Source organism: Pempheris klunzingeri, chromosome 3 (genome assembly GCF_042242105.1).
Source record: "Pempheris klunzingeri isolate RE-2024b chromosome 3, fPemKlu1.hap1, whole genome shotgun sequence".
In the NCBI taxonomy this organism is placed as follows: domain Eukaryota; kingdom Metazoa; phylum Chordata; class Actinopteri; order Acropomatiformes; family Pempheridae; genus Pempheris; species Pempheris klunzingeri.
Genome location: NC_092014.1, coordinates 11,619,112 through 11,643,455, shown reverse-complemented (window position 1 = coordinate 11,643,455; position 24,344 = coordinate 11,619,112). Strand labels below are relative to the sequence as shown.

The following is a 24,344-nucleotide window of genomic DNA, read 5'->3' as shown; positions in this document are numbered from 1 at the left end:
ACATTTTTAAACCATTTATTGTTTTTAACAAAACCAAACAAATGTCACAGTCAATGTTGTAGTCCCTGCCAGTCAAACCACAGGCTGTGTATAGAAAATATGGCTGCTTTTAGAAGCAGTACCTTTAGAAAAGGTAAGCAAGGCTGTATAGGACCGTTGTTTTCTTTTTTCTTTTTTGAAAGACTGATCGAACAATTAAATATCAAAATGATCAATCATTAACACAGAGAATCAAGGACGTATGATTGAAGAGAAATGGCACAATGAAGAATAATGGCCCTCATTTGTCAAGTGATTGCACAACTTGAAATTTACGTGCTAATTTACCCAGATAGCAACTCACTAGTCCAGTAGGAGTTGTTCAGATACAACATCGCACATATCGTGTGTAAGTGTGTACGTTTTCGGCATATTGGAAACACAAGAAAAATACTTTATCACCTAAAATCATCTGCTTTGACTTTACTTATTAAAACATTACAGCTGGAGGCAATGAAGTTGTGTGCGACTGAAGCTGAAGGATGTGAGTTAATTAAGTTCAAATGCATCTTAAGTATGAGCGAAGCTCTACAAAGAGCGTGGCTCAACATACAGCAGCTGCACTTACACTTGTTTGAAACTGCCTTTCAGAGAATACCTGCGTGAAACCTGTTATTTTAATTAAAGGTTAAGAGTGCAAATGAGATCACAATTGCCTATTTTTCAGCTGGACCTTGTAATTACAGTTTTTCAATGGTTAGTAGAGCTTCATCAATCGAGAGGAGACATATCACTTTATCTTAAAGTTGTTCCAATCACATTCAGATAAATGAAGGCCAATATCTCAGAAAACGTCAGATAAAACCTGCACTATCAGTACTGTTCAGCCATCATTAATACTGTCAGGGCTGACCAGCCGGTGAAGGGGTGGCTTCCTTGGCCCCTGCCAGTGCTGTCATTGTACTGTTCCCAGATATACCCTGTTTCAACATACTGTCTATAAACATTATTGATAATGTTAGTCCTGAGTTCCTCATAAAGAGCAGCTGCCTTCTCTTGGTATGGCCCTTCCTTGTTGCTGTAATGGTGAAGGGCTCTAACTGCCAAGTAGTTGATGTTAATCCATACTGGTCCCCTCCAATAGGGGGCATCATGTTCTGTGTTTCGCTTCATATACAGTGGATCAGCCTTGGAGAGTGAACGCAGGCCGTAGGGTGTCCACAGCTTATTGGAGTCTCTCATGTCACGGAAGATGTGTTCTAGTTTGGGTGAGTCCGGTGAAAGAATGTGCAGCAAGAAAGGGAACAAGCTAACATAACCCAAAGCATTAACAAACTGCTGCTTGGGGGCACGGCGGACTGAGCGCACGAGGCGTGCCACAGGGAACTGATGACGAGGCTGTCCGGGCGGCACGTACACTTTCTCCTGCTGCAAGGACACAGCCTGGGTGTGGTTGCCAAAGTCACTGAAAGCGTGAAGCTGCTCTGACCAGTGGAGTTCATTCAGCAGGTTGTTGTCGCTGAGGACGTGGTGGGAGAGTTCATAGTCCTGGTGGGGCTCGCCTAGAAGCCGGGCTATGCTTGCCATGATGCCCGAGGACATGGCCATCCAGCAGTGCAAGTCCACATGGCGCTCATCTCCTGATGGGTGTGAGGCCCGAGGGTAGTCATCCAACCCAGACGTTAAGGTCTTGGGATTGAGGAAAAGGTTAGTGTCCTTGTCACGTCCACGCCAGCGGTAAGAGTTTGGCAGTGGCCCCGCCTGTGTGGTGTTGTACCATTCAAACCAGGTTTTCAGTCTGGGGAAGAGCCGTCGGAGGAAAGCCAGTGTTGGTTGAGTCGCTGCATTCTCGGGATTTGAAGAGAGCTGTTCGATAAGTTCCTGAAGAGCTAAGAAAAGAGTAGGCGGGTTGGCATTCTCATTATGCTGAACTACAAACTCAGCGGGGACTTTACTGCGAGCCTCGTCTCCCAAGATCTGCTCTCGAGGGATCCAGCCCTCCATATTTATCAGGTCTAGCCAGTGGCCAATTGCCTCCCTTGTCACCTGGGGATCCCACTTGCTCAGCAGCATCTGGTGAAAGCCCTCATCCCAAAGGAACCCTCTGGGAAAGAAAGAGCGTGACGGTACGGCGGTGAATAAAGCGCCTTCAGGGTACAGTAGTGGGTATTCATTGTAGACTGACTGTACCACTGACTGGCCATAGAAGTAGCCCATTCCACCTAACGTGTTGCTGAGTGCTGCCTTGCCAAACTTAATCTGTGCCTGGCTAAAATCTTTGCTCTCCAGCCCAAAAGTCTTCTCAAACTTGGCATCAAATTCAGCTTTCCTCCTCTCCAGCTCCTGAGTCATGACTGAGCCCACAAGTTGGTTGGGACGGCTGTGGAAGCTCCCCGACTCGAACAGAACTTCGATCTGGAACGGCGTCTGGACGGTCACCTGGTGAACCACAAAGTCGCTCTCTTTCCTCGTGTCAGCGGGCTTCTGTTGGTTTTGGTGGTGAGAGGGTTTGTACGTGTCTACAGCTATGTAGTGCCTCTTCTCGCCCGAAGGAGGGCTGTAGACAAACCTGCGGTTCAGACTGTGCTTCACGATGTCAGTCAGCTTCTCCAAGCCAGGAGAGACGGTCTGCAGATGGTTGTAACTGAAAAGACAAGAGACTATTATTAACTGTAAAAATCAATGAAATCGAAGGAGTCACACAAACCTTTAAAGTAGTTTATATTCACTCACTGACACACAAGAAATCTCAACTGCCCTAGCTATATGAGAAGCCTTTAGCACGCTGTGTCATACCCTGAGTGTAAGCCTTTGTTGTCTTAAATTGTACTGATGACTCAGAGGTTAAGCGAACGGTTGCAGTAAAATCAATCTTTATGCTCCCACTTACACTTCATCAACCATCTTCCTACAATAAATCATAATTCAAACCATTCTTGTCATTTTCTATCAGTGCATCCTGTACCTTTCTATTTGTCTATATGCTGGTCCTTTCTGGCTTTCGTGAAAGTGTGAAATGTTGGTGCTCCTTGTGAGTGTTGCTAGCAGAGAGTCCTGCTCCACTCAGTACAAAAAAAAAACAAAGCAGCGGCAGTTCTTTCTGACGGTGGATAAACAACTTCACTGATTAAATGACAACTTTGCCTAAGAGCACTTAGAGCCCTCATGAAGGGTCTGCTTTTCTTTGGCTTTTCAAACATTTCATATAATATATATATATGTATCCTACCATAATGTATATCTCAACTTTCAGAATTAAGAAAACTTCCACTTCCAGTTCATCCAATTTGTTGTTGGATTGAGCAAACAACGGCTGAAAATCCTGGTTTTGCTGTCATCTAGTGGTTGGATTTTCTTTTCAGCCCAGTACTAATCTTAAATTACACTACAGTGTACCAAGGCATTACTGCTGAGAATCATCCAAAGACCACATTATCTGATGCTGGGAATCAAGAGAGGTGCATCTGAATTCAAAATGTCAGAGTCACTTAAAGAGTGTGTTTCTTCTATTAAAGATTTGGTGATTCATTACTTTAAATCATCACATGTATTTTTTCTATGCATGGATCTTTTTCTCAAAGACAGTTTAAATGGCCACTGTTCGTCACTGCTACATGACGATGTCGCTGCACCCTTTCTTGGAGGTTTATCCTCACTGATTGATAATTCAACTATTTGGATAAGCAATGCAAAACATAACTATGTTCTGTTCATTTAAAACTGATTTAGTTGACTAAAATCTTTTGGGTCAATTGTTTCTGCTGCATATCAGTCATTCTATAGTATGTTCCCTCCAGCCTCCCTCCATCACTCTCTTTTGACATTGCTGCTGGCTTTATCATTCACTCTTGTATTCATGCATTTACCTGGCATATTTGGCACTGGATAATTCCCCAGTAACTGGCTTTCTGAAAGTGATCTTAAAGTTTCCAAGCTCCTCTGAGAAACCGGTGATGGATGCGAGGCGGTTTCTCTCCTCGGTGTGAGCCTCCAGCAAGCCCTGTTTGTCAGCTGCTGCGTAAAACATCAGGGAGATGACTGGCGCTTGAGGGGTAGAGCTCTGGTGCGTAAAAACAGAAATCATTTAATATCTAATAAGTGCAGTAAAAACTGTAAATATATTTGGTTCATGTGAAGGAACATCTACACATAAGGCTTTATGAACAGTCAGTGCTCACATGCTGTTTGGCAGTGATCCTCCAGGTCCAGTCTCCTCCATGATGCCCTCCCATCCTCTTGACAAACTCTGTGGTTAGTGTGAAGTCATTGTCTCGGATTTCCTGAACACCAAAGTTGATCCCATCATGCATCAGCCAGCCATAGCCTTGCAAGCGATCCCCTTGCTCACAGGTGTGCCTCAGGTTTACATCCATGTCGGAAAACTGACGCATCCACATCATGCCTGGGGACATGCAACAGTCAAAGTAAATACATTTGGTTGTACAGCACAAAGGATGCACAAATATTATTTAGAAAATAACTAGTCAACAGTTTGTCATAAAAGGCAAGTCTGAAAACTCGCTGGTTACATGCACTGTGTTACCAGCCAACTGGGTTTTGACAACAGCGCTTAATTATATGTTGTTACTCAGTACTGGAAAATGTAGTGCACTTTGTGCTGTCAACTAATTAACAATATTGGTCATCCAAATTGGCTGACAGGGTAAACAGTCCCAGGAACTGTGGCCAAAATATACTTGAATTTGACAAGTGGCTGGGCTTGTTTCCCACCCTGTCCCTGATCTAGTGCAATTAAACATTGAAGATTTGATTAGCACAACAGAACAAATATTTAGTAAAAGCAAATGATTAAATATCAAATGGAATATCCACCCCAAAACAGACTTTAGATAGCGGTATTCCAATGGCTCGAGATAAGATTTAGGCGTGATACTTCAAGTAAGAAACAAATCTACAAAACACAAAACTGTATGTATGTACACATTTTGCAATTCTTATATCAAGATAAGTGATATGAGATATGACTAGCTATTTGTTGTGAATTTAGTTTTATAATGATAGCATCCAGTTTATCCATTTTATTTTTCCTTAAGTAGCTTCTAGATGGGAAAAAAAATATCTTATTTCACACTGTCTGACAGTATCCTAATAACCTTGCATTAGCTTTATCCGATTCATTGAGGCTATATGATGTTTACACTGAGCAAAATATCCAAACCCAAATTATTGATGAGTGTTTTTAATGGCTGCACCTTTCAATGTTTGAGACTTTTTTCCAGAATTCAGCCTGATGTATTTCGTATCTTTAGAAACATAAGGATCTTTGCCAGAGTTTTAAATAAAGCTCATGGTTTTAATCTTTTAACCTCATCTATGTAATAATGAGTGTTAACCTGAATCAATAATGTTTCTCTACCTACTTTGTCATCATAACTTACAAATCAAAAATATGGACACTTTATCATACCATGTGCTGTATTTTGTGCTATCTGATTCTTTCAGTACCACACAGCAGACAAAGCCCCACCATGAGACAGTGACCCAGGGGGTGTGTGTCCATTATTCACTGCCTTCATCTCTACATGACATCATCGCATATATTGGTTGTCTCAGCCTCTCAGAGATTCATGAATTAAATATGATCTGTACAATATTTCATAAAAAAGTTACTTTGGTTTAGATTTGCCCTTCAACTGCTCCACCACAAATTTACTTGGCAGCTTCAGGTTGACTCTGCAAATGTCAATCTACCTGTCACAATCGAAGTGGGACTCCTGGTTTTCATGCCAAAGTAGACCTGAGGCCTGTATGAGCCCCAGAATCTCTCTGGGGAAACCTTAGCACTGGTGCTGTTGCCATCTAGGACAGGAGGTGACGGGTGCAGGGTCACCACCCGCTTGGCCAGACCGGCCCGCATGTAGAGGGCATAAAAGAACCAGATTAGGCTGAAAATGCAAAGGCCAATGGAGATGTTGATGAAGACTTTGCCGATATCAACTTTCTTTTTCTTCTCTTTGCGGTGAAATGCAGAGGGCTTCTCATCTTTCCTTGGAGGGGGAGCAGCTTCACCCGTGACAACCCTCTTCCTCTGCCTGCCCATCCTGCCTTTCTGAAGCTGGAGACAAGATGATGAGGGAGGAAGATATTTAGTAGTTTAATGGAAGTAAAATTCTAAATGTAGCAGTGCAAAGGAAACTAAAAAGGTAACTGAGGATCTGTATCAAACAGTGCTTTCTTGCACCTGTTTTGTATCTATGAAGAAAAGAACAACTTACACATACATGTACAATAACATACAGTATAAAGTTACAAATAATTTAAATGTTGTAACTACAGTACAAGATCCAATAATCATTTAACCTTAGACAACCCTTATGTATGAAGTCTGACAGAAACTGTTCTTTGTTCTCTCTTTAGAAAGCATCTTGATGAGACTATCTGATAAAATAAAATAAGAAACACACAAGCAAATGCTCGGTAATTTACAGTTAAACAAACAGGCAAAAAAAGTGACGTCTAGGTGTAGGCTATGGAGTTCTGAAAAAAATGCAGATGTAACAAAAACTCCATTAGACACACAGGTACTATATATTTTACACTTTGTTTGCACTTCACTCACTAACTCAGTTGCCAGTTTTTAAGGCATACCAGGCTAAAACTAATGCAGTCTGTCAACAGCCCTGCAAAATAAATCCAGCCTTCATGAAGGTTATGAAGTTCAGTGTTCACCTGTTTCAGAGAGTGACTGATTTAACTTAATGGTTACTTTGGAGGCTATAGTTTGTGTGATGCTGTTGTATTGCAACATACTGAGATGGACATATATAGTCGACCACTACTGATACATGGGGTGGACAAAATATAAGCTATAACCATGAGATTGAGCATTTCACTAAAACAGACACAACAAAATCTGAACATAACGGTGAGATGTATTACAGTAACGTTACTGTAGTAGACAGCATTAGTTTGAGCTAATATTCAACTCACAAAGGAGTGTAGTTCTCATTAACCAAAGCAGCAGCAAGTATTATCATTACGAAAGTTTATATAGTACGGAATCTGTCCATAGTTGTAATAATCCCTGAGATAAAAATCGTCCTTTATCACTCCTGTCGTAGGTCCTGCAGGCGCCCCCTGTACGTACGTTAACTTCACGTCATCTCAGGCTAAAAAGCCGTCTAGCTAGGTGAACCTTGCATGGGGGATGACGGCAGAAAGGGCGATATTACGGTACCAGCCATATCATAAATTAAATCCAGCACTTATTCAAAGATTTCCACTTAAGTAATGACCACCGACACCTGCTTTCCCACATCATACTGAGTTGGTAACTCGCCACTACCCTCTCCGGCAATGCAACGTTGCCTGCAGACTGCACGCTACCCGCTTGTTCCAATGTTGTAATGCTAACGTTAGTTTTATCAAAACTGAACAGCTGCGGCGATGTAGTATGGCTGTTATTAGCCAGCAGATAACAGAAAACGGGGTCAACTCTTAGTTCTAGCTTTAAGTTCATTGAACAAATGACTACCAACCTGTCAAAATGTCAGAGTCTCAGCTGCTCATCATCAGTTGCTAGCTTACTAGCCACTTCCTGGTTACTACACTGACGTGTACTCCATTCGTTAGTGTACGTACGTGACGTCATCACGCTCATAAGTGCATTAATACACGTAATGAAACGAACATAAGCAAGAAAAACACAAATATGACATTGTAGAGGGAAACGTCATTTTATTGAAATATATATGAACTTCTGGAGTATTTGAGCGTGTTGTGAACAGTTTGTTGATCCAAAATAAATCAATAGTACAAAGATGACTGTAGGAATACAAATCGTAAACATCATAGCCTCTATTTGACAGTGGACAGCTGCATGCATGAGTGAGTGTGTCCTGTGAAATACACTGGTTTCCAAATATGAACCACATAACAGTTTCCCTCAGCAAGTTATTTACACTGTAGCCATAATAAAGCTGTGCTATGAAAACACATAGCCAGGTATCTTATGTACCATAAATGCGGTCAAGAGTCAGAGCCTTGGGAGAAACTAGAAAAAAAAACAAAAACAAAATCCAGCCTTTGGCCTCAAACTGCTCCTTAGTTACAGGTTTGCATTCAGATTTTTTTTTTTTTTTACAGCTGCTCTGATCATTAGTCGTGGAGGAAGATGAGAAATGAGACAAAGTGACAGAGAGGGTACAAGTTGAAATATCCACTGAAGATCACAACTGATGAGTCATCAACAAATGTGACTGATGTATGTGGTACATCTCTACTGATCTTGCCCAATCACATACTCTTGGTTACTCATCAATACTGCTGGCATAAAGAAAAAGAAAAAAAAACAACCTCAGAAACACCATTTTGTTGCTTTTTAATCAGTGAAATATATTCCTTTGCCACATTAACTTTGGTCAACATGTGGCAGAAAAGTCTGAAAATGCCTAATATATCGTCTCCCAAGAAAAGCTGGGGTTTTGTCTTTTCACAGACATAAACAGATCCCAGGTTTGACTTTGGCTCCATATTGTAAAGGTCATCTGTGCACAACCTATTGCTGATCATATGAGCTGCAGATCCATTGATTGCAGCCAAAGTCAGAGTGCTCCAAATATTGCTGTTTAATTATTATTACTATTCATTTTAGTTTTTACACCACATTAATCCCAATGTATTCTTACTTTTCAGTAATGGGCTTCCAGAGTATATTTGCCCAAATGCAAGTTTTGAATCAACACCCAAACAGTACCAAAGCACTTTTTAATTTAACCGCTGCACTTTACAAAGTGAACATTTGGCCTAAGAGACCACGAACCAAAAAACCGAAAAGAAAGAACAAAGACCGTGTTCATGAACGATCAACAGAAATACTTGAACCAGAGGCTACAAAGCATGTTATCCTTGAAATCATTTCAAATAATTTGTGGCAGAAGAGAAGACAATCAATGTTGTTGAGCTAAATTACTAAGTGCTCACTGACTGTACATATGCTCCGTCTTTTAAGTGCTTTTTGCCCCATTTATAGCGCATTACATGGAAAAAGAGGACATGGCAACAGGTGAAGCAAAGCAAGGGACAAAACACCCCAATTCATGTCCCACATTCTCTAGCCTGTCCAACCTGTCTTTCTGCTGCTCTGACTTGTATCATTCTTGAGAAACAGGTACAAAGACTGAGGCAAGAGGGGCACATCAACCCCAGAAATAAAGATTATTCTTAAAAAAAAAAAAAAAAAAAAGTCAGACAGTGATTAACAAGATGAAGGAGACTGAACACCCAGGCCACTCGTCAATCTACTTTCACCGAACGTCAACGCTGGTTTGTGTAATGACAACATTATCAAAAGGAGGAACAAGGAAACTTTAGGCTGCCAGCATGTCCAGTTTAAGGGGAAACACGCTGGAGCCGAAACAGGGTGCAACAACCTGTAGACACCCTTCCTCCTACTGCTCCTCTTGCTCTTCCTCTTGGAGGTTAGTTCTTGATCACGCCTCCATCTCCTTCGCTTACAAAGCGCTTCCGCCCTCTAGTGGAGGAAATAGTTTGAGGGGCATGTTAGTGTCATTTTGATGTGCACTTTAAAACATTTAAGGTCAAGTCTGTTTTGTTTTTTTTCCCTATTGTCAATGAATCCTGTGAAAACATCAGAATAAAAACAGATTCACTCTAATGGCCAGAATTGCTTGCTAAAGCCCCAAAATGTGTATTAATCCACAGGTGAAAATAGTCCCCAGAATGTTTTATTTGTGCTTCCGAAAAACTACAATTCCCCGCCATTTCAGCCAATAGGGAAGTCAGAAAGTATAAAGACACACAATAACACATTATTGGTTTTGGTTTTTTCATGGGATTTTTTGACAATAAGGAAAATGTAAAATAACACCAGTGATAAAAAAATTATTTAATTATGAGAAATGTTGCTAAAGTGCTAATTAACAGCGAACTAACCTGGATGGACAGGCATCTCTCAGCTGTTTGGTGATCACAGACTCCTGGTAGCAGAGGTCCACAAAGGTCTCCATGATAGAGTGGGCATGTGGCACATCAAGGTTGATTTCAGGGAGCTCATCGTAGACACGCTGGAAACCCTACATGGACAAAAGCGTGTAAACTGGATGCAAGCTTAAATGCACATGAACTCTCATATATAATGAAACTTGTGTCTATCACAGAGAAAGAGGCACCGACCCTGTTCATCTGATCCACAGTAATGAGGCCCGTTTTCCAGAAGGACTTCAGCAGCTTTATCATCATATGGCTGGCAGTGTCTCCTTTTGACTCCAGCACCATCACTACGGCCTAAAGGAGAGAGAGAGGAAAAAAAAGATAAAACATGGGACACGTGTTAAAAAAAAATATCAGTAGAATCAATTCATGATGATCCAAAATGTTTTCAGAAATGTTTAAGCCGAGCATTTCACCACATGGTGGCACTGTTTACCATTTGACATTTTATACATGAGAAAAAAAGTGCAGGTGCAGTGGTTTAAAATAAAACTTATAAGTACTATACGTTTCTTAAGTGTTAATTTGTGGTTAATACAAGTCTTAGTAGACAAAAAGGCAGATAAAGTCTAGCTGGATGTATACCATCAGTATGTGCGACGCATATATAGAACTAACAGCACCGGACTGAAGAACAGTAACACTGTTCACTGTGTTCACCACTGGAGCCAAAAACATCATTTTCCAGCAACACCTTGTGCGTTAACAATCGCTGTACAGTTACATTTGTATGGCGGATAGACAGTTCCATGTTATGCAATGTGCTTCGTCATTTTGGATTTATTAATTTGGACTGAGCTGTTAATACATGTAGTGCAAATGAGTCTCTGCCAGACACACGCTGTCCTTGGCAGAAAATTTTAAAAAATCACCAAGAATTCTGTTTTTTTTTTACCAGTTTTGCCCTCTGCAGTTCACTTGACTGCACCGGGAACAGAAAATATTTAAAAAAGGCCATGCGGATTTTAACTTGGATCTTATGTGGAGAAAACATGGAGAAATCTGACAACCTTTTTTGACATTATCTCTGCAAATGTGATTTATACTCGAGATCGTTTTCATCCTGTGTCACACTTCAATTTTACGCTTGTGTCTCTGCATGAATCTGCATGCTTTTGTTTGTTTTCTTGGTGACTGTGGAAAAGTGTTCCATGTGTAGGTTGTTTCAGACAGAATAAAACCAAACCAAGACAGACAACATGGCATCAGGTCTTTAGTACCTCATAGACCAGCTCGTGGTGGAAGTGTGGGACTTCCAGGTCCCTCAGACAGTGTTCTGCCTCCGACACATCTCCTGATATCAGGTACTCCTTGAGCAGGAGGTTCATCTAAGAACACACACATACAAAGAACACATTATTTGTCTTCGTGGTGCAGTTTGCGCTGAGAAATCCCACCACACATAGGTGGAATGAAGTAATACCTGTAGCTATTGTTACGGGAGAGGGTTTGTTTTCCCTGTAAAGCCTGCCAGAAGTGAGATTTAACATCTGTCTGCCCATCCTGTAGCGTCCTCACAGAGACAGAGAGTCATGATTATTGACTATAGATAGGATAATACTGTAGAAACAGAACCTAGATATTGAGACCTAGATGTAAGAGTAAATTTGTGTTCACAGCGATGAACTGACAGGACTGCATACAAACAGGGCTGAACTGAGAGCTCAAGAACACCTTCAAGTACCCATCTCAAAAAAGGCATTTCATTAAGCCACTTTATATAGGGGATTTACTTCAGCAATATCCCAGAGTTCCTTGGGAAATAAAACTCAGCAAACATGTGACCCTCAACCTGACTGCTTGAAATCAGCTCTTCCCGTTTGGAGCTGTGTGTGCGCTGCTCAAATGCTTTTACTCTCTGCTTCATTTGTTAGCATTGCTCGGTTATGTCACTCTCGCTGTTGAGCTGCACGCGCGCCAACCATTTTGCTTAACAGTTCATTTGTGGAACAATTAGTCGTACCACTTGAGATTTGAGGCGGGGGGGGGGGGGGCGTGATTGATGCAGCAAGTTCAAAATCACGTATGAGTCGATTCTGGTTGTAGTTCACCGCACTATGAGCATCACGGAAAAAAAAATAAATAAAAATACTGGGGGATGTAATGTGGACAGGCAGGACAGTGACACAGAAGAGGATGAGGACACTGAAAGGATTAGAAGAGGCTGCAGGTGAGGACGCAGAGTGAAGCAGGCAGAGAGGGAGAGCAGTGAGTGAAAGAAGCCCTGTGCTTCCTGCAGCCCAGTGCCTTTCCCCCCGAGGCTGCACACAACCAGGCAGGAAATCAAAACTGGACAGAAGAGCCCGAGGGTCTGAGGGCTACTGAGGCTTAATGAGGCTTATGCAACGCTACATGACTCGAAAAACACGCCGAAATACCACTCTCCCATTTCTAAAACATGCCCAAAATCTTGTTGCATAATTTGCATTTGACAAGACGAGCACTTAAAACTCCCACACTATCCACGCCCACATTAGCACGAAAGAATTCCAGAAAATCCATGGAATAATAATTGTGGACAAAAGCAAAGCAGAGAGCATGTGTGGTGCATTTGTGTGCGTGAAGTCTGTATTTCAGTCACAGGCTGGGGTGTGTATCCGTGTTGGCCTCCCCCGTGCCCTGGTTTTTGCGATTCCCATTTCTCAGGGGAGAAAAGTGCTCTGCTGACACAGCAACATAGCAGAGGGCTGCCTCGTGGCTCTCTACCCAGCATGCATTCCTGCCTTCTGTTTATGTTACATAATGTCAATAAAGCAGCAGAGCTTGTCAATACAAAAACAGTCTGACCTCAGGTGTTGGAGATTGTTAATGAAGTGGCTCACCAGTTTGCTGTTTTTTAAATTGTGCAATAATCCTACCTGTACGGGCTGAGCTTACCTCTTTGACAAGATGTTTGACAGGTCTCAGTCCTCCTCCCACACCCCACACATTATCTAGACGAACCATCTCCCTCTTCATGGACAGCAGCACGGCAGCACGGTCCAAAGCCACTCTGAAGGAAAAAAACAAACAAACACACAAATATGTTATTTCCTTTTCCACAGAAAAGGCCATAAAGTAAAAATGGCAAGTCTAGAGTGAGCATGAAGGTCCAAAATGACAAAGGTTGCACAACAACACTGATGTTTTATTCTATTTAAACGTTATCTAACAAAAGCTTTTATCACAAGGAATAAAGGGTTTCTGTTGCATCTCTAATCAGCTTTTTGTTCATCTTACCATAAGATTAACATCACAAATTAACCTGAACTCTAAAAAGATGTTTTACAGCTGTTGCACGTACAGTTGATTTGTTTTTCAGTAGATGATGACATTTTGCTGGTCTTTGCATACCTGGCATGGTCACAGTCCACTTTGCCCTTGTAACAATCCAGGAAAGACATGGGGAGGATGTGGTCCGCTATGGCTCTGGCTATAAACTGACCTAACATCTGAAAGACATAAAGACAAAGCATCTTTTATGACAGGATTTGTCTCCACGGTGTGTACAGCAATACGACAAAATGTAGGTATAATGCACGTTAAATACATATTTTTTTAAATTGTAGTTTCAGTAGCTTGACGAGCATTTCTTCCTGAATAAAGCTGAAACATTTGACCCCCTGACGCACACAGTTTACATAAACAGAAATCTGACTTCATTAGCGTGTCAACCTGTGGAGCCTCTGGTGTGTCCAGTATGAGGTCTGGCAGCTCTTTGAGCATCTTGTCGAAGGCGCGGGCCATGTCACTCTGTGACAGCATCTTGCCCGACAGATCAGTCAGCAGGCGGGAGGTCAGCTCTCTGTGGCTGGCCTTGCCCTCGAGGGACAGGGACACTGCCAGGGAGGAGAACTCGTACTTATGTGGGCCCAAGTTGAGCTCCTTCAGCAACATCTGACAGGTGGGAGGAAACGAGAAAATTAAAAATAGCTGCATCTGAATCTGTGCACATTACACAAGTGTAATGTATTTCTTGGTGCATCTATTTGACAATTTATTCTCTAAACCCACTCATTCCCAGTTGGCTTGCACTGAGTGAAGGGAAGAGAAAGCACTTCATTAGAAATCATTTACCTGGACCTCCTTTGTGTCTCCATGTTCAAAGTACTCCTGTACAATTGGGTTGACCATTTTTTCCAGTTCCTTCTCATCCACCTCTGGCACGACTGTTGCATAGACTGTGTCCCCCTGTATAAGAACAAACTCATTATCAGTCAGAAAGAAAAAGAAATCCATCCATATATAATAAATATGCAGACATTTACATGTACAAAATATTCCAGGTTTTGCCCTTATTCCAAAAAAAGAGTCAGTATTCGTACCAAGCTGTTTACATGGCTGTTGGCTGGTTGGTTTGTTTCCAAGACATAAAGTGCACCATAAACCGGCAAGAGTGTGTCATAAACTGCGATAAAAGCCTCCAACCGAAGCGTGTAGTCCAGATGCGCCGTAAGCATGTCAAAAGAATGCTCCTGATACCTGAATAATATTAGTATAGTATATCCCACACATCTTATCTGTCCCTGCTCTGTCCTTCTGCGGCAATGTAACTTCAACTTTTCCACATCAATGAAAGCAAAACACGTCAGTCAAAACTCGTCCAACCAACTTTTCTGGCTTGGCCTGGAGAACAAATGTAAGCGTTAACCACAGATTATAGACCTACAAATTATTATTTTCTTTTTAAAAAAAGGAGAATTATTACTTTGGCCTTTTTAAGAGGAAACCTGACTCCTATATGAATGTCCCGCAGAGCAAAATTCATTTTCAAAGTTAAAAAAAAAAAAAAAACAATATAAAAAGGTGGATTGCAGCCAAAACTCCAAAATGGTGATTCACTTTCCTGTTTTGTGCTCATGCTACTTGGAGGGATTGTTGGCTGTAGAAGGCGACAGGAAAGAACCAAAAACAATAATTTATGACCAAGTAAAGGCAAAAGACTAAACCTGTTCTCAACATTTCGGCAGAACATTTTTCCTCGCAACATGAAGGCCTGTGACACTTAAGCTGCTGAAAAGGAAAGGGTTAAGAGTTTCCATTGCGGGGCCACTGAGATCATTTTTACTTTATTTTTAGTTATTTGCCCAAGGATAGGACGACCTGTACCATTCAGAAACCCTTTATCAGGTGATCCTCTCAGTCAAAGGGCACCGTCTGCACACGTCCCCTGAATGTTTCTGAGCCACTCTGTCCCAGTTCCCCGTTAACACACTGACACCGTTCCACTGCGCTCCTACGACATTCGAGGCCAAAATCACACTGGCTTTTCTGAGCCGTTCCCAAACAGTTATCAACTTCTCACTGACAGCAGCTTCATTCCCACTCTGCTATTCAGCCAGCGTGACCGTGACAGGAGACAAGCAAACTTGGCTTTCAGCACCACACACACAGCATTTGCTTGATAACAAGAGTTAAAGATTGAAAATGCTGTCGATTGTGATGGGACAGAGCCATCTGGATGAAACAATCATGTGAGTGGGTGTGCTGTGCACGCGCTTTGGCCAAATCATCGACTTTTTCATATAAGAGAGTTCATTTCCCCAATAGATTAATAATCCAGCACAAACAAAAATGTTCTTTGATCATTTGCCATCCAACAGTTCATCAGAAGAGAGCAAAACATTGTGTAGTTCATTAGCGATGCAAGAGTGCATATGCCTGTTGTCTGAGTGTGGGCGATCATTATCTTGTTCACAGAGCAAAGCATCTTTTATATCCAGTGTGTTTCAGCAGCAGCCCTTCAACATCAGCACGTTTGTTTGACATCCAGTACGCCGCAGCTTTGATCAGTGGGCCTCTTTTGAACAAAAAGCTGCTCAGACCAACAACTACTGTGATAAACTAACCTCTGCTGGTGACGCCCTTTCATCAGTGGCAAAAACAGACAGGAGTGTGCGGGCAGAGACTGCTGATGCTCAGGTAATGCAAGCATTTTGAGAATAAAACACCAACTTCCACAGTGTAAAAGAAATAATACAAATGTCCCTTTAATCTATTTAAACATATGTTGCCCTATTTCGATCAACTTTTCATCTTTAAGTCATTTTTTCCAGGCAAATTTTTGAACTTTGGGTTGGACAAAACAGGAAATTTGAAGAAGTCACCTTGGAATGAAATCCAATTTTTGTCTTATATTTTATATAATAAATGAATTAATTGATTTAATTGAGAAAATTACTGCCAGTCAAATAATTGTTGGTCTCAATCCAACTACAATGACTGTCAAAATGTTTACACCGTCTTAAACTATATGGACGCTACTTGTAAGTAGGAAGGAAAAAAAGTCAACATACTATATTTACTCAGACAGTTTAGTGGGGATCATGTTCATTTTTTAAGACTAACACTCGGGGGGCAGTAGTGGCCCAGAGGTTAAGATGACTATGAGTCACGACTTCAAAATACAGAACCAAAAGGGTATCACGTTTCTATGAGAGTTTGGTCCAAATTCTTTCAGATAAATGTGCATATTCATCTGTTAATGGTCCCGAATCCAAACAGAGTCAAGTCGGTTTCACTCACTCACCTGAGCAGATTCATCATAGTTGGGGTCCCGTGCATCGGGCTCCTCAACTTCATAAACCATCCCAGCAGCCCCCCAAACTCCTTTACCACCTGCCCCACCTGGAGACAACCAGACAGACAAACCATAAAGGCATGTTCACCATTACAATTATGTACAAACTCAGTTTGGTGCAGCTAATGAAAAGCAGGTCATGTGACACATTTTCACCCAAAGTAATTGGTGCTTTCAATAGCACGTGTGCACAGACACCAGAACTCGTCACATCTTCACAGCCCGTGTCCATAAATATGTCAAAGATGCTAATATGTTAGTGTTTCTGACTAGTGGCTAGTGTTTTTCCCATCTCCACCCTGGTAGTTGAGGTTATAACTTGTCAGTTGTTTTACACCAAACCCTGTACGTTCGCTGATGTTAACTGGTCATCAAGAAAAGAGAAAGGCTGGACACAGCACATGTGGCTGCTCCCCTTCTCTGTTACTGTAAAAAGACTGTAGCAGTTTTCTGAAAAAAAAAGCAGAAAGCTGCATGCACCAGCTCAAATTTACCCTTTTTTGGCAGACCTCTGCCTTTGCCCGTCCTGGATTTGCGGTCGTTGGTGTTGACTTTGCCCTTCGGACTGTTTGGGTCACTTCCTGCCAAATCTCCTGACTCCGAGAAGGACTCGCTGGTGGAGTTGCGGGATGAGGACTTGCGCAGGCGACGCTTGGCTTTGGCTTTGAGTCGTGCCTCGTGGAGGGCTTTCTCCTGAGGCGTCCAGTTGCCATTCACTTCCGCCTCGTTCAGCGCATCTTCATCACCGCTGTAGGGACGGTCAGCCTCCGCCAGGTTGTTGTCCAAAGAGAACATCCCTGTGGTCAGAAAATTACAATGGTTGATGGCCGTTAGTGATTTGCGATTAAACCGCTATAAAAACATGTGCGAGTTTCTGGAGACATTTTGGACACTCAGACACATTATAAGGCTAAAAATAAATGGACCAGACAGCAACAATCTGGGAAGACACTTTCTGCCTTCAACATAACAATGCCACTGTGCACAACGGAAGGTCATAAAGACAATGTTTTTGGTGTGGAGTAACCCTGACTGGCCAGCGCATAGCCCTGACCTCAACCCTATCAAATACCTTTGAGTGGACTGCAAACCAGAACTTGTAGGTCAGATTTAGTGTTGGGCCTCACTAATGCTCTCGTGGCAGAATGCGAGTCGATCATCTTCTCAGGAGAGCGAAGGCTCTTCTATGTTCAGTCACATATGGGAGTAATGTTCAGACTTTTTGCCTTGTAGTGGATTTTCTATATCTTTATTTGGTGGCATGGTTACCAGAAACAAAAGTAAAGTGAGAAAGTAAAGAAAAACAAAAATCCTGATGGAATATTCACCCAAATCTCTGTTAAAGACTAGTGAATGTATGTGTCCAAAAGCATAATAACAATTCAGATGATTCAAAGATTACAGCCATCTTTAAAGGAATTCTGATACAACATAACAATAAAAACTACAGTAAAAAAAAAAAAACTTGAATAAACTATAAATCTTATATGGTGCAGCTCTTCGATAAGAACTGAGATTGAATTTTGTCTACAAACATGTCTCAGCTGTGAATGCATTCTGGTGAAAACACATTGTAACGTTTTGCATAATATGGCTGTCTAAGATTTGACCAAAATAGAAGTTAGCTTGTTGATGTTGTTTCGCTTCTGCATTCTTCTACAGTGCCAACACTTCTGATCAATCTCCAGTGCACACAGTAAACTGCACAGGCACCTTTACGCTTCAGCAACACTGGCTGGGGGCGTGAAAAAACCAATGCTTTCCGACTGTGTGCGCGACGGCCACGTCTGTGTGTCTTGGCCTCGTTTTGCACATGAAGCCGAAGTTCACATAACACAAGAAGATGGCAGTGCGGATTCACACATGCTTTCTTGTGACACTCACCTGCTCTATCAGCAGGCGGAAAGTGGTGAAAGTGTCAAGTAACTTAATATTCTGTTCTTCTGTGGGTGTAAAGAAATACTGTATTTAGCATTTTTTTTTTAAAAATGGCTGCACAGGTTGCTTCTTCTTGGTGTCGAGGCAGAGACAACAACTGGGACAGGACTCCTCCAGCAGCATGGGAGGAGCGAGGGAGCAAAAGGAAACGCATGCTGAAGAAATGCTGACAGCAGTTTTTCTTTTTAATATTCTCCCGTCTTCTCGCGATCTGTCCACAGCAGCTACAGTGGGCCTGACTACATATGGCATGGTTGGGTGCATGACTGGTCACATGACAGAACTGTAGCGGAGAGGGATGAGGAATGTCTGAGGGTGTAATGAATACTTGAGTCCTTATGCACGGCCCCCAAATGGCAGTTTGGGCAGTTATGGCCCTATAGATTACAGGACATGTACAGAACACAGAGAGAGGGGGGAAAATGTCCAAGCCACAGATAAAACCTTCAATCTAAAAAAGCAGCAGCAGTCCGTGTGCTGCAAAAGTAGCAAATGGTTACAACTGGTGTAATTATCATACCTCTGGTGCAAGAAAAAGAAAAGATATTCAAACAGATCTCAAAAGTTTGACTTTTGCCGAGTTCAGTCAGCCCAGGAATGAGAATAAGAAATGGAAGGAAGTGGAGCAGGACACCTCCCTGAATTAACCTGTTGAAGTAAGAGCAGCACCACACCCTTGGCCTTCAAAATCTGTAAACAACCGACCATGTGTCACCTCCTCCTCCTTCTCCTCCTCCTTCCCTCATGTAGACCACGGGGCATGCCAGCGCAGTAAATTAGGAACTAACCAATGGTAGCATGCCAAATACACAGCCGGCCAATTGGAATAGAGCAGAGAAATGGGAGGGCAGAAAAAGTCGGTGCCGTTTGCCAAGACAAGAGTTGCAAAACAAGCATAACGAATGCAGCCAAGCTAACTAAGATGTAAAACAGTGCAGAGATCATGTGCCTCTGTAACGCAGAACTTGACTGCAAACTGCTTAAAAAAGAAAAAACAAAACAGGTTGTTTGAAAGGTTTAACCTATAAAAAAAAAAGGTAGGTCTGTGTGTCACTGTCACAATCCCCTAAAGCTGCAACAAGACATTCACCCTGCTGTCTTCAGCCCTGCACGCCTACCACGACTAGCAAACCACACGACGCTGTGACGATGATGGTTTTTCAGAACGTCCTCCACAGATAACCAGTTTTTAAACACACAGCCGGATGAAGCGAGCCGAGGACCTCTACCCTGCATGCTGTGTGTGTGTGTGTGTGTGTGTGTGTGTGTGTGTGTGTGTGTGAGCTTTCCACACTCCACAGCCAGCGAGCCTGAGCAGCAGCGTTGAAGCATCTGAGTTTCAGTCTCCATACAGTAGCTGCGTTTATGAATGAGAGGGTCAGTCAGTGAAGCAGAGTTCTCACATTCCCTGTGTGAGGCAGACCTAGTTTTCACCACTGTGAATGTAAATGCGACTGTTCAAGAATCTAATGTTACCACTTTTGGGAGAATCTGTCAAATGAAGGAACTTTTTTTTTTTTTTTAAACAGTTCCACACCTCCTCCTATTTATCACATGCATGTGCAGAATAATGAATGTGCAGATTTTGACACTTGAAGGCGGTTTTCACATTTATCCGCTGAAGTTTTAGACCTGTGTGTGTGTGTGTGTGTGTAAGCAGGATTTTTTCCCAGCATGTTGAGTTCGAGGCAGAAGGAGTAGATGTTATTTTTGATCGTTTAACTAGGATCCCAAATTTGGGGGGGAAAATCCATATCAGGCGCAAATTATTATTCTAATCATCTTTATGTATGTCTTTAAAAAAGCCTGGAGGGGACCATTAAAGACTGTGTCAAGTAGATGAGACAGATTTGTTTTATGTGTTTTCTGTCAAAAGCCTCAACTAAACACAAAGTGCTTTGACTTCGATTCAATCACAACTTCAGGAAATGGGCCAAGCTTTATAAATGTCATAGTGCATCATATTCTAGCAAATATAAGACTGTGAGCAACTTTTTTTTTTGGCTTGTAACGGCACTTCTGTGTAAACCGTTTGGTTAGATGGTATCAGTGGATGATCTGACTTAGACAGAGCAAAAGATTTGTCAGTTTGCAAGCTCAAAAGGCTTGAACACTTTCTCATATTTGCCTACTGGGCATCTATACATCTCCTACTTTTCTCCATTCGTCCCCTTCTCAGTCCCACTTTAACATCCTGATTAAATGAAAAGGTCAGCTGGGTAAAAATCTTCCAAAAAGAGGTCTTTCTCTGGCAACCCACGCACAGAGGAACATAAGCAAAAACATGTGTGCTGTTCTCTACGGTCAAACAAGCACAAGGATATAGGGGACAAAAAGAAAAAACAGCCCTGCTGCATATGGTCCTGTGGTGATTATCTATCAAAGGAGAAAAGGGTGTGGATGTCCCAGGGAGTTAACTGTCATTTCATGTCATGAAAGGAGACTCAGAGGTTAGAATTTGGCTTTAAAACATGTTTCTGACACATCACCTTAAACGTGTAATGCGCGTTAAATGAACAGCTTCATTTAAAAAGGAAGCTTGTGCAGTTTTGCTGACTGGCCGTCTTGAATCACCCTCTGCAACAGCAGCAGAACAACAACACAGATAAAGTGCATACAAAAGATTAGAGCAACTCTGATAAACGGTTAAGATAAACGGTGAAGCACTACTTTGCATGGGCGGCTTGTTCAGTTTCCAAACTGAAGCAGCTAATGCAAACGGATGGTGTGTATAAACATGTTTTCACGAATGTACGAGGGGGAGGAGGGTTAACAAAAGAAGACGGGGCAAGACCATAACGCGCTGTGTACTCAGCAAGGCACGAACAGATCTGGCTTGACATTTATGGCGGTGGGTTTCTTCCGCGATGCTCTTAACACATGTATTTATCCAAGGAGTTATGTAAATGTTCTCACAGGTGGGGCAATAGGGTGTTTATCAGAGCACAGGCCAAACACACTACTTTTGAATATTACTTCATATTCAAGCCCACTGACATAAAATAATGTCTAATTTTCACAAATAAATTCTCATTCCTGTCATTTATTAGGTCAAAATCTTCCCTTAAAATGCATCAAACAACAAGGTGAGTTGTTTTTTTTTTTGTTTTTTTTTAAATGGATATAGAAAGTATCAGAGCTCCCTGGACAAAGCTGCATCATGGCAGAACTTCCCAACTTCAAATATTCATGCGAGACGGGCACTACTGGCACAGACTAGCAGCCACTTCCCTGTACCTGCCTGTCAGGTGTTTTGTTATGTGTTGAAAGTAAACGGTAATAGACAAAACAAACCTGACAAACTCCATCTGCTGATTAAGGCCGTAGGAAGCAGCATAAAAGCTCACAACAAGCCAGTAAATGGACCTCGAGTTGGGATTATTTGGTCAAACTGTTATTTTCAAGGTCAAGTTTCACTCTAAACACGCATGATGGTTTTAGATCTAACAAATTACAGTGAGATGATTGCTTTTCACAGATATTTATTATTCTAAAGTCAAACATTTTGTTTGGTCAGATTAGCACTTTTAAAGACACTACTTTAGGCTCTGCTAATAATTTGGCAGATTAATTGATAATTAACTTTAAATCACTAGTTATGGTCCAAGCACAGGAAGCTCTTTCAGGCCGGGGTAACTGATCATCCGGGAAGCTCCATGTTTGATACGACTTCCGCGCTATACCATGTGAGTTTTACACTTCTCCCAAGCAGCTGTCCGAGTTCAGTGTCCAGGCTGACCCACAATTTATCGAGGAGTCGTTTCCCCCCCCTCTCCCCCAACCCAGCACAGACAATAGAGTCTTTGACAGTGTGTGTGACCACCTCATCAACAGAGGCTGCTTAATCAAGCGTGGCCGACCTTCCTTGAGAGAAAAGGCCAGTCAAGTTTATGCAGAGACGCCCATTTGTGCGCCGAGGCACCGGCTGCTTTTACTAACACACACACAAGACTAGCACCACCATAACACACCAGTAATGTGGTGTCTCTCATGCACTGATTTACCTGTGTGTAACCTCAGGTCAATCAGCTGTGTGTGTGTGTGTGTCTATTTTACACAATAAAGTGTCTATCCCACATGTGAAATCTCAATTTTGATATTATTAATAACTGGTTACAGTGTGAACAATACATTTACTTATGTAACATTTTAAGTACAAGACAACGCAGAGATTATGTAAGGCTTTCCTATTGGCTCTTATAGCAGGCAATACATGTCGACGTCATCGCCAGGCTGAAAGCAGAGGACTCAATGTGCCATGAGCTCAAATATCACTCATACAAAACCACGATGCAATGATTTAAAATCATTATTCAAACGCTTTACGCACTGATGAAGCACATATGATCGAGAAATGTTCAGTGCTGCCCGCATTGATCGAGTTAAATCAAAAGTGCACCATATTTCTGCATCACTCATCGATGAAACTGACAGCCGCCATGTACAGAAAGCATCTGATTCTAAATAAAAAAAAAAGATTGTGTAATGCAAAGAAGCTGGGAGATATAGATTTTCTGGTGCTGGGTCTGAATAGCGATTAAAAACACCCAGGCTGACACAAAGCGTGTTGGCACACATGCAGGTGATTGAGGAACCGTGACATCCAGCATGTGTGTTCAAGAACAGAAATCAGGAACCGAAGCAGCTCGATCTTAGTCATGCATAAACTCATCTAACACCGAAAATGAACGACAAAGAGAAGTCCGTGTGTCTAAAAATGCACTCGGCAGCTTCGCCCGTGTGTACACACAACGACTTGTCAAAGCGGAAGTGAGCAGCACGGCCTCGTCCAATCAGAAACGTGAAAGGGTTAAATGTACGCGCAGTCAACAACAAACGCCGCGTCGAAGCGCCTTAAAAACGGAAAAATCCGAATGGAGTTCGGTTCTGGTTGCAGCGTTTTGCGTGCAAAGCTGCTTCCGCGTTCAGCTTTTGTTGCACCCGTGCTCGATGTGTCAATGTGTGTGTGTGTGTGTGTGTGTGTGTGTGTGTGTGTGTGTGTGGCGTTAAGGGAGCACATGGTGGAGCACGGCTAGCTCTGCAGCCCATCCCATGCAGCGGGACAATGGATCAGGGGCAACACGCCACCAGGCCCAGCGGTGGCTCCCTGGGACTTGCACCGACGCGGGCTACGCACGGCGCGGCTGAATTCATTCACTCACCGTCGGCTTGCGGAGCGGTGGACCACGTACCCACTTCGGTCGCCATGGCGCTCTCCAAATGCTCGACAGAAAATCCTTAGTGTGCGCTCCTTCGGTAGAGCAAGCAAGCTGCAACAATCCCCCTCAAAACTGCAAGACAGGCGTCTGCAGAGCAAGCAGTTTGGTGTCAAACAGTCTTTTAACAAATAGTACGTGATGGAGGGGAAAAAAAACAGAGTCCTGACCCTTTTATGTCGTGCTGCACGGTATCAGCCGAAGAAAACACACACACAAAAAATGTATCAAATTGAATTACAATGAGACCAAAAATGCTGAAGGAGTGCAATGCAAAGGTTTGACACTCTCCTCGGCGTTCACGGCTAAGAAGAGTTTTTTTAAAAAAACAACAACGATCACCACAGCTGAGACCAGGTCAACTAGTCGGAGAGCATTTCAAAGTAGAGCAGCCTGCAAGATAAACAAAGTCTGTTTTTAACTTTGCAGGAGCGATCAGAGGGGGGGTCACGTGGCCCAAACGCGGATGGGGAGTGGTCAGTCGAGGGGGTGGGTACTGCTCGGATCTGACCAATCACAGAGCAGGAAAAAAAAAAAGCATCTACTGTAAAGCTCTAATGTGCTTTATAAAGTCATATCCCCTCCAAAAGATTACCAATCAAGGTTTTACCAAGTTATGTCAAGTACAGATAGAATAGAATAGAATAGAATAGAATAGATCTTTATTGTGAATGTTATGA

At 42.3% G+C, this 24,344-nt stretch overlaps 2 protein-coding genes across 2 annotated transcripts; both read right to left on the bottom strand.

Annotated features, from left to right (window-relative positions):
• mogs (mannosyl-oligosaccharide glucosidase) lies at positions 1-7,527 on the bottom strand. Its single transcript, XM_070827500.1, has 5 exons — positions 7,479-7,527; positions 5,692-6,055; positions 4,158-4,381; positions 3,846-4,039; positions 1-2,623 (listed from the first exon to the last, which is right to left on the bottom strand). The coding sequence occupies exons 2-5, from the start codon at positions 6,038-6,040 to the stop codon at positions 853-855; spliced, it is 2,538 nt and encodes an 845-aa protein (XP_070683601.1). The 5' UTR covers positions 6,041-6,055; positions 7,479-7,527; the 3' UTR covers positions 1-852.
• A 130-nt stretch (positions 7,528-7,657) lies between these two features.
• On the bottom strand, positions 7,658-24,068 carry pdcd4a (programmed cell death 4a). Its single transcript, XM_070827830.1, has 11 exons — positions 23,611-24,068; positions 17,005-17,307; positions 16,460-16,557; positions 14,008-14,121; positions 13,606-13,827; positions 13,285-13,382; positions 12,829-12,943; positions 11,172-11,279; positions 10,135-10,245; positions 9,895-10,034; positions 7,658-9,472 (listed from the first exon to the last, which is right to left on the bottom strand). The coding sequence occupies exons 1-11, from the start codon at positions 23,654-23,656 to the stop codon at positions 9,421-9,423; spliced, it is 1,407 nt and encodes a 468-aa protein (XP_070683931.1). The 5' UTR covers positions 23,657-24,068; the 3' UTR covers positions 7,658-9,420.
• Positions 24,069-24,344: the final 276 nt, after the last annotated feature.

Excerpts from the sequence above, each read along its gene's own strand:
- mogs (XM_070827500.1), bottom strand. The coding sequence starts at position 6,040 with ATGGGCAGGCAGAGGAAGAGGGTTGTCACGGGTGAAGCTGCTCCCCCT. Across the intron at positions 4,382-5,691 it reads TCCCACTTCGATTGTGACAG|GCATGATGTGGATGCGTCAG; the intron begins GTAGATTGACAT and ends GCATGTCCCCAG. Across the intron at positions 4,040-4,157 it reads GGATCACTGCCAAACAGCAT|AGCTCTACCCCTCAAGCGCC; the intron begins GTGAGCACTGAC and ends TTTACGCACCAG.
- pdcd4a (XM_070827830.1), bottom strand. The coding sequence starts at position 23,656 with ATGGCGACCGAAGTGGGTACGTGGTCCACCGCTCCGCAAGCCGACG. Across the intron at positions 13,383-13,605 it reads ACACACCAGAGGCTCCACAG|ATGTTAGGTCAGTTTATAGC; the intron begins GTTGACACGCTA and ends TATGTCTTTCAG. Across the intron at positions 9,473-9,894 it reads AGAGATGCCTGTCCATCCAG|AGGGCGGAAGCGCTTTGTAA; the intron begins GTTAGTTCGCTG and ends TTCCTCCACTAG.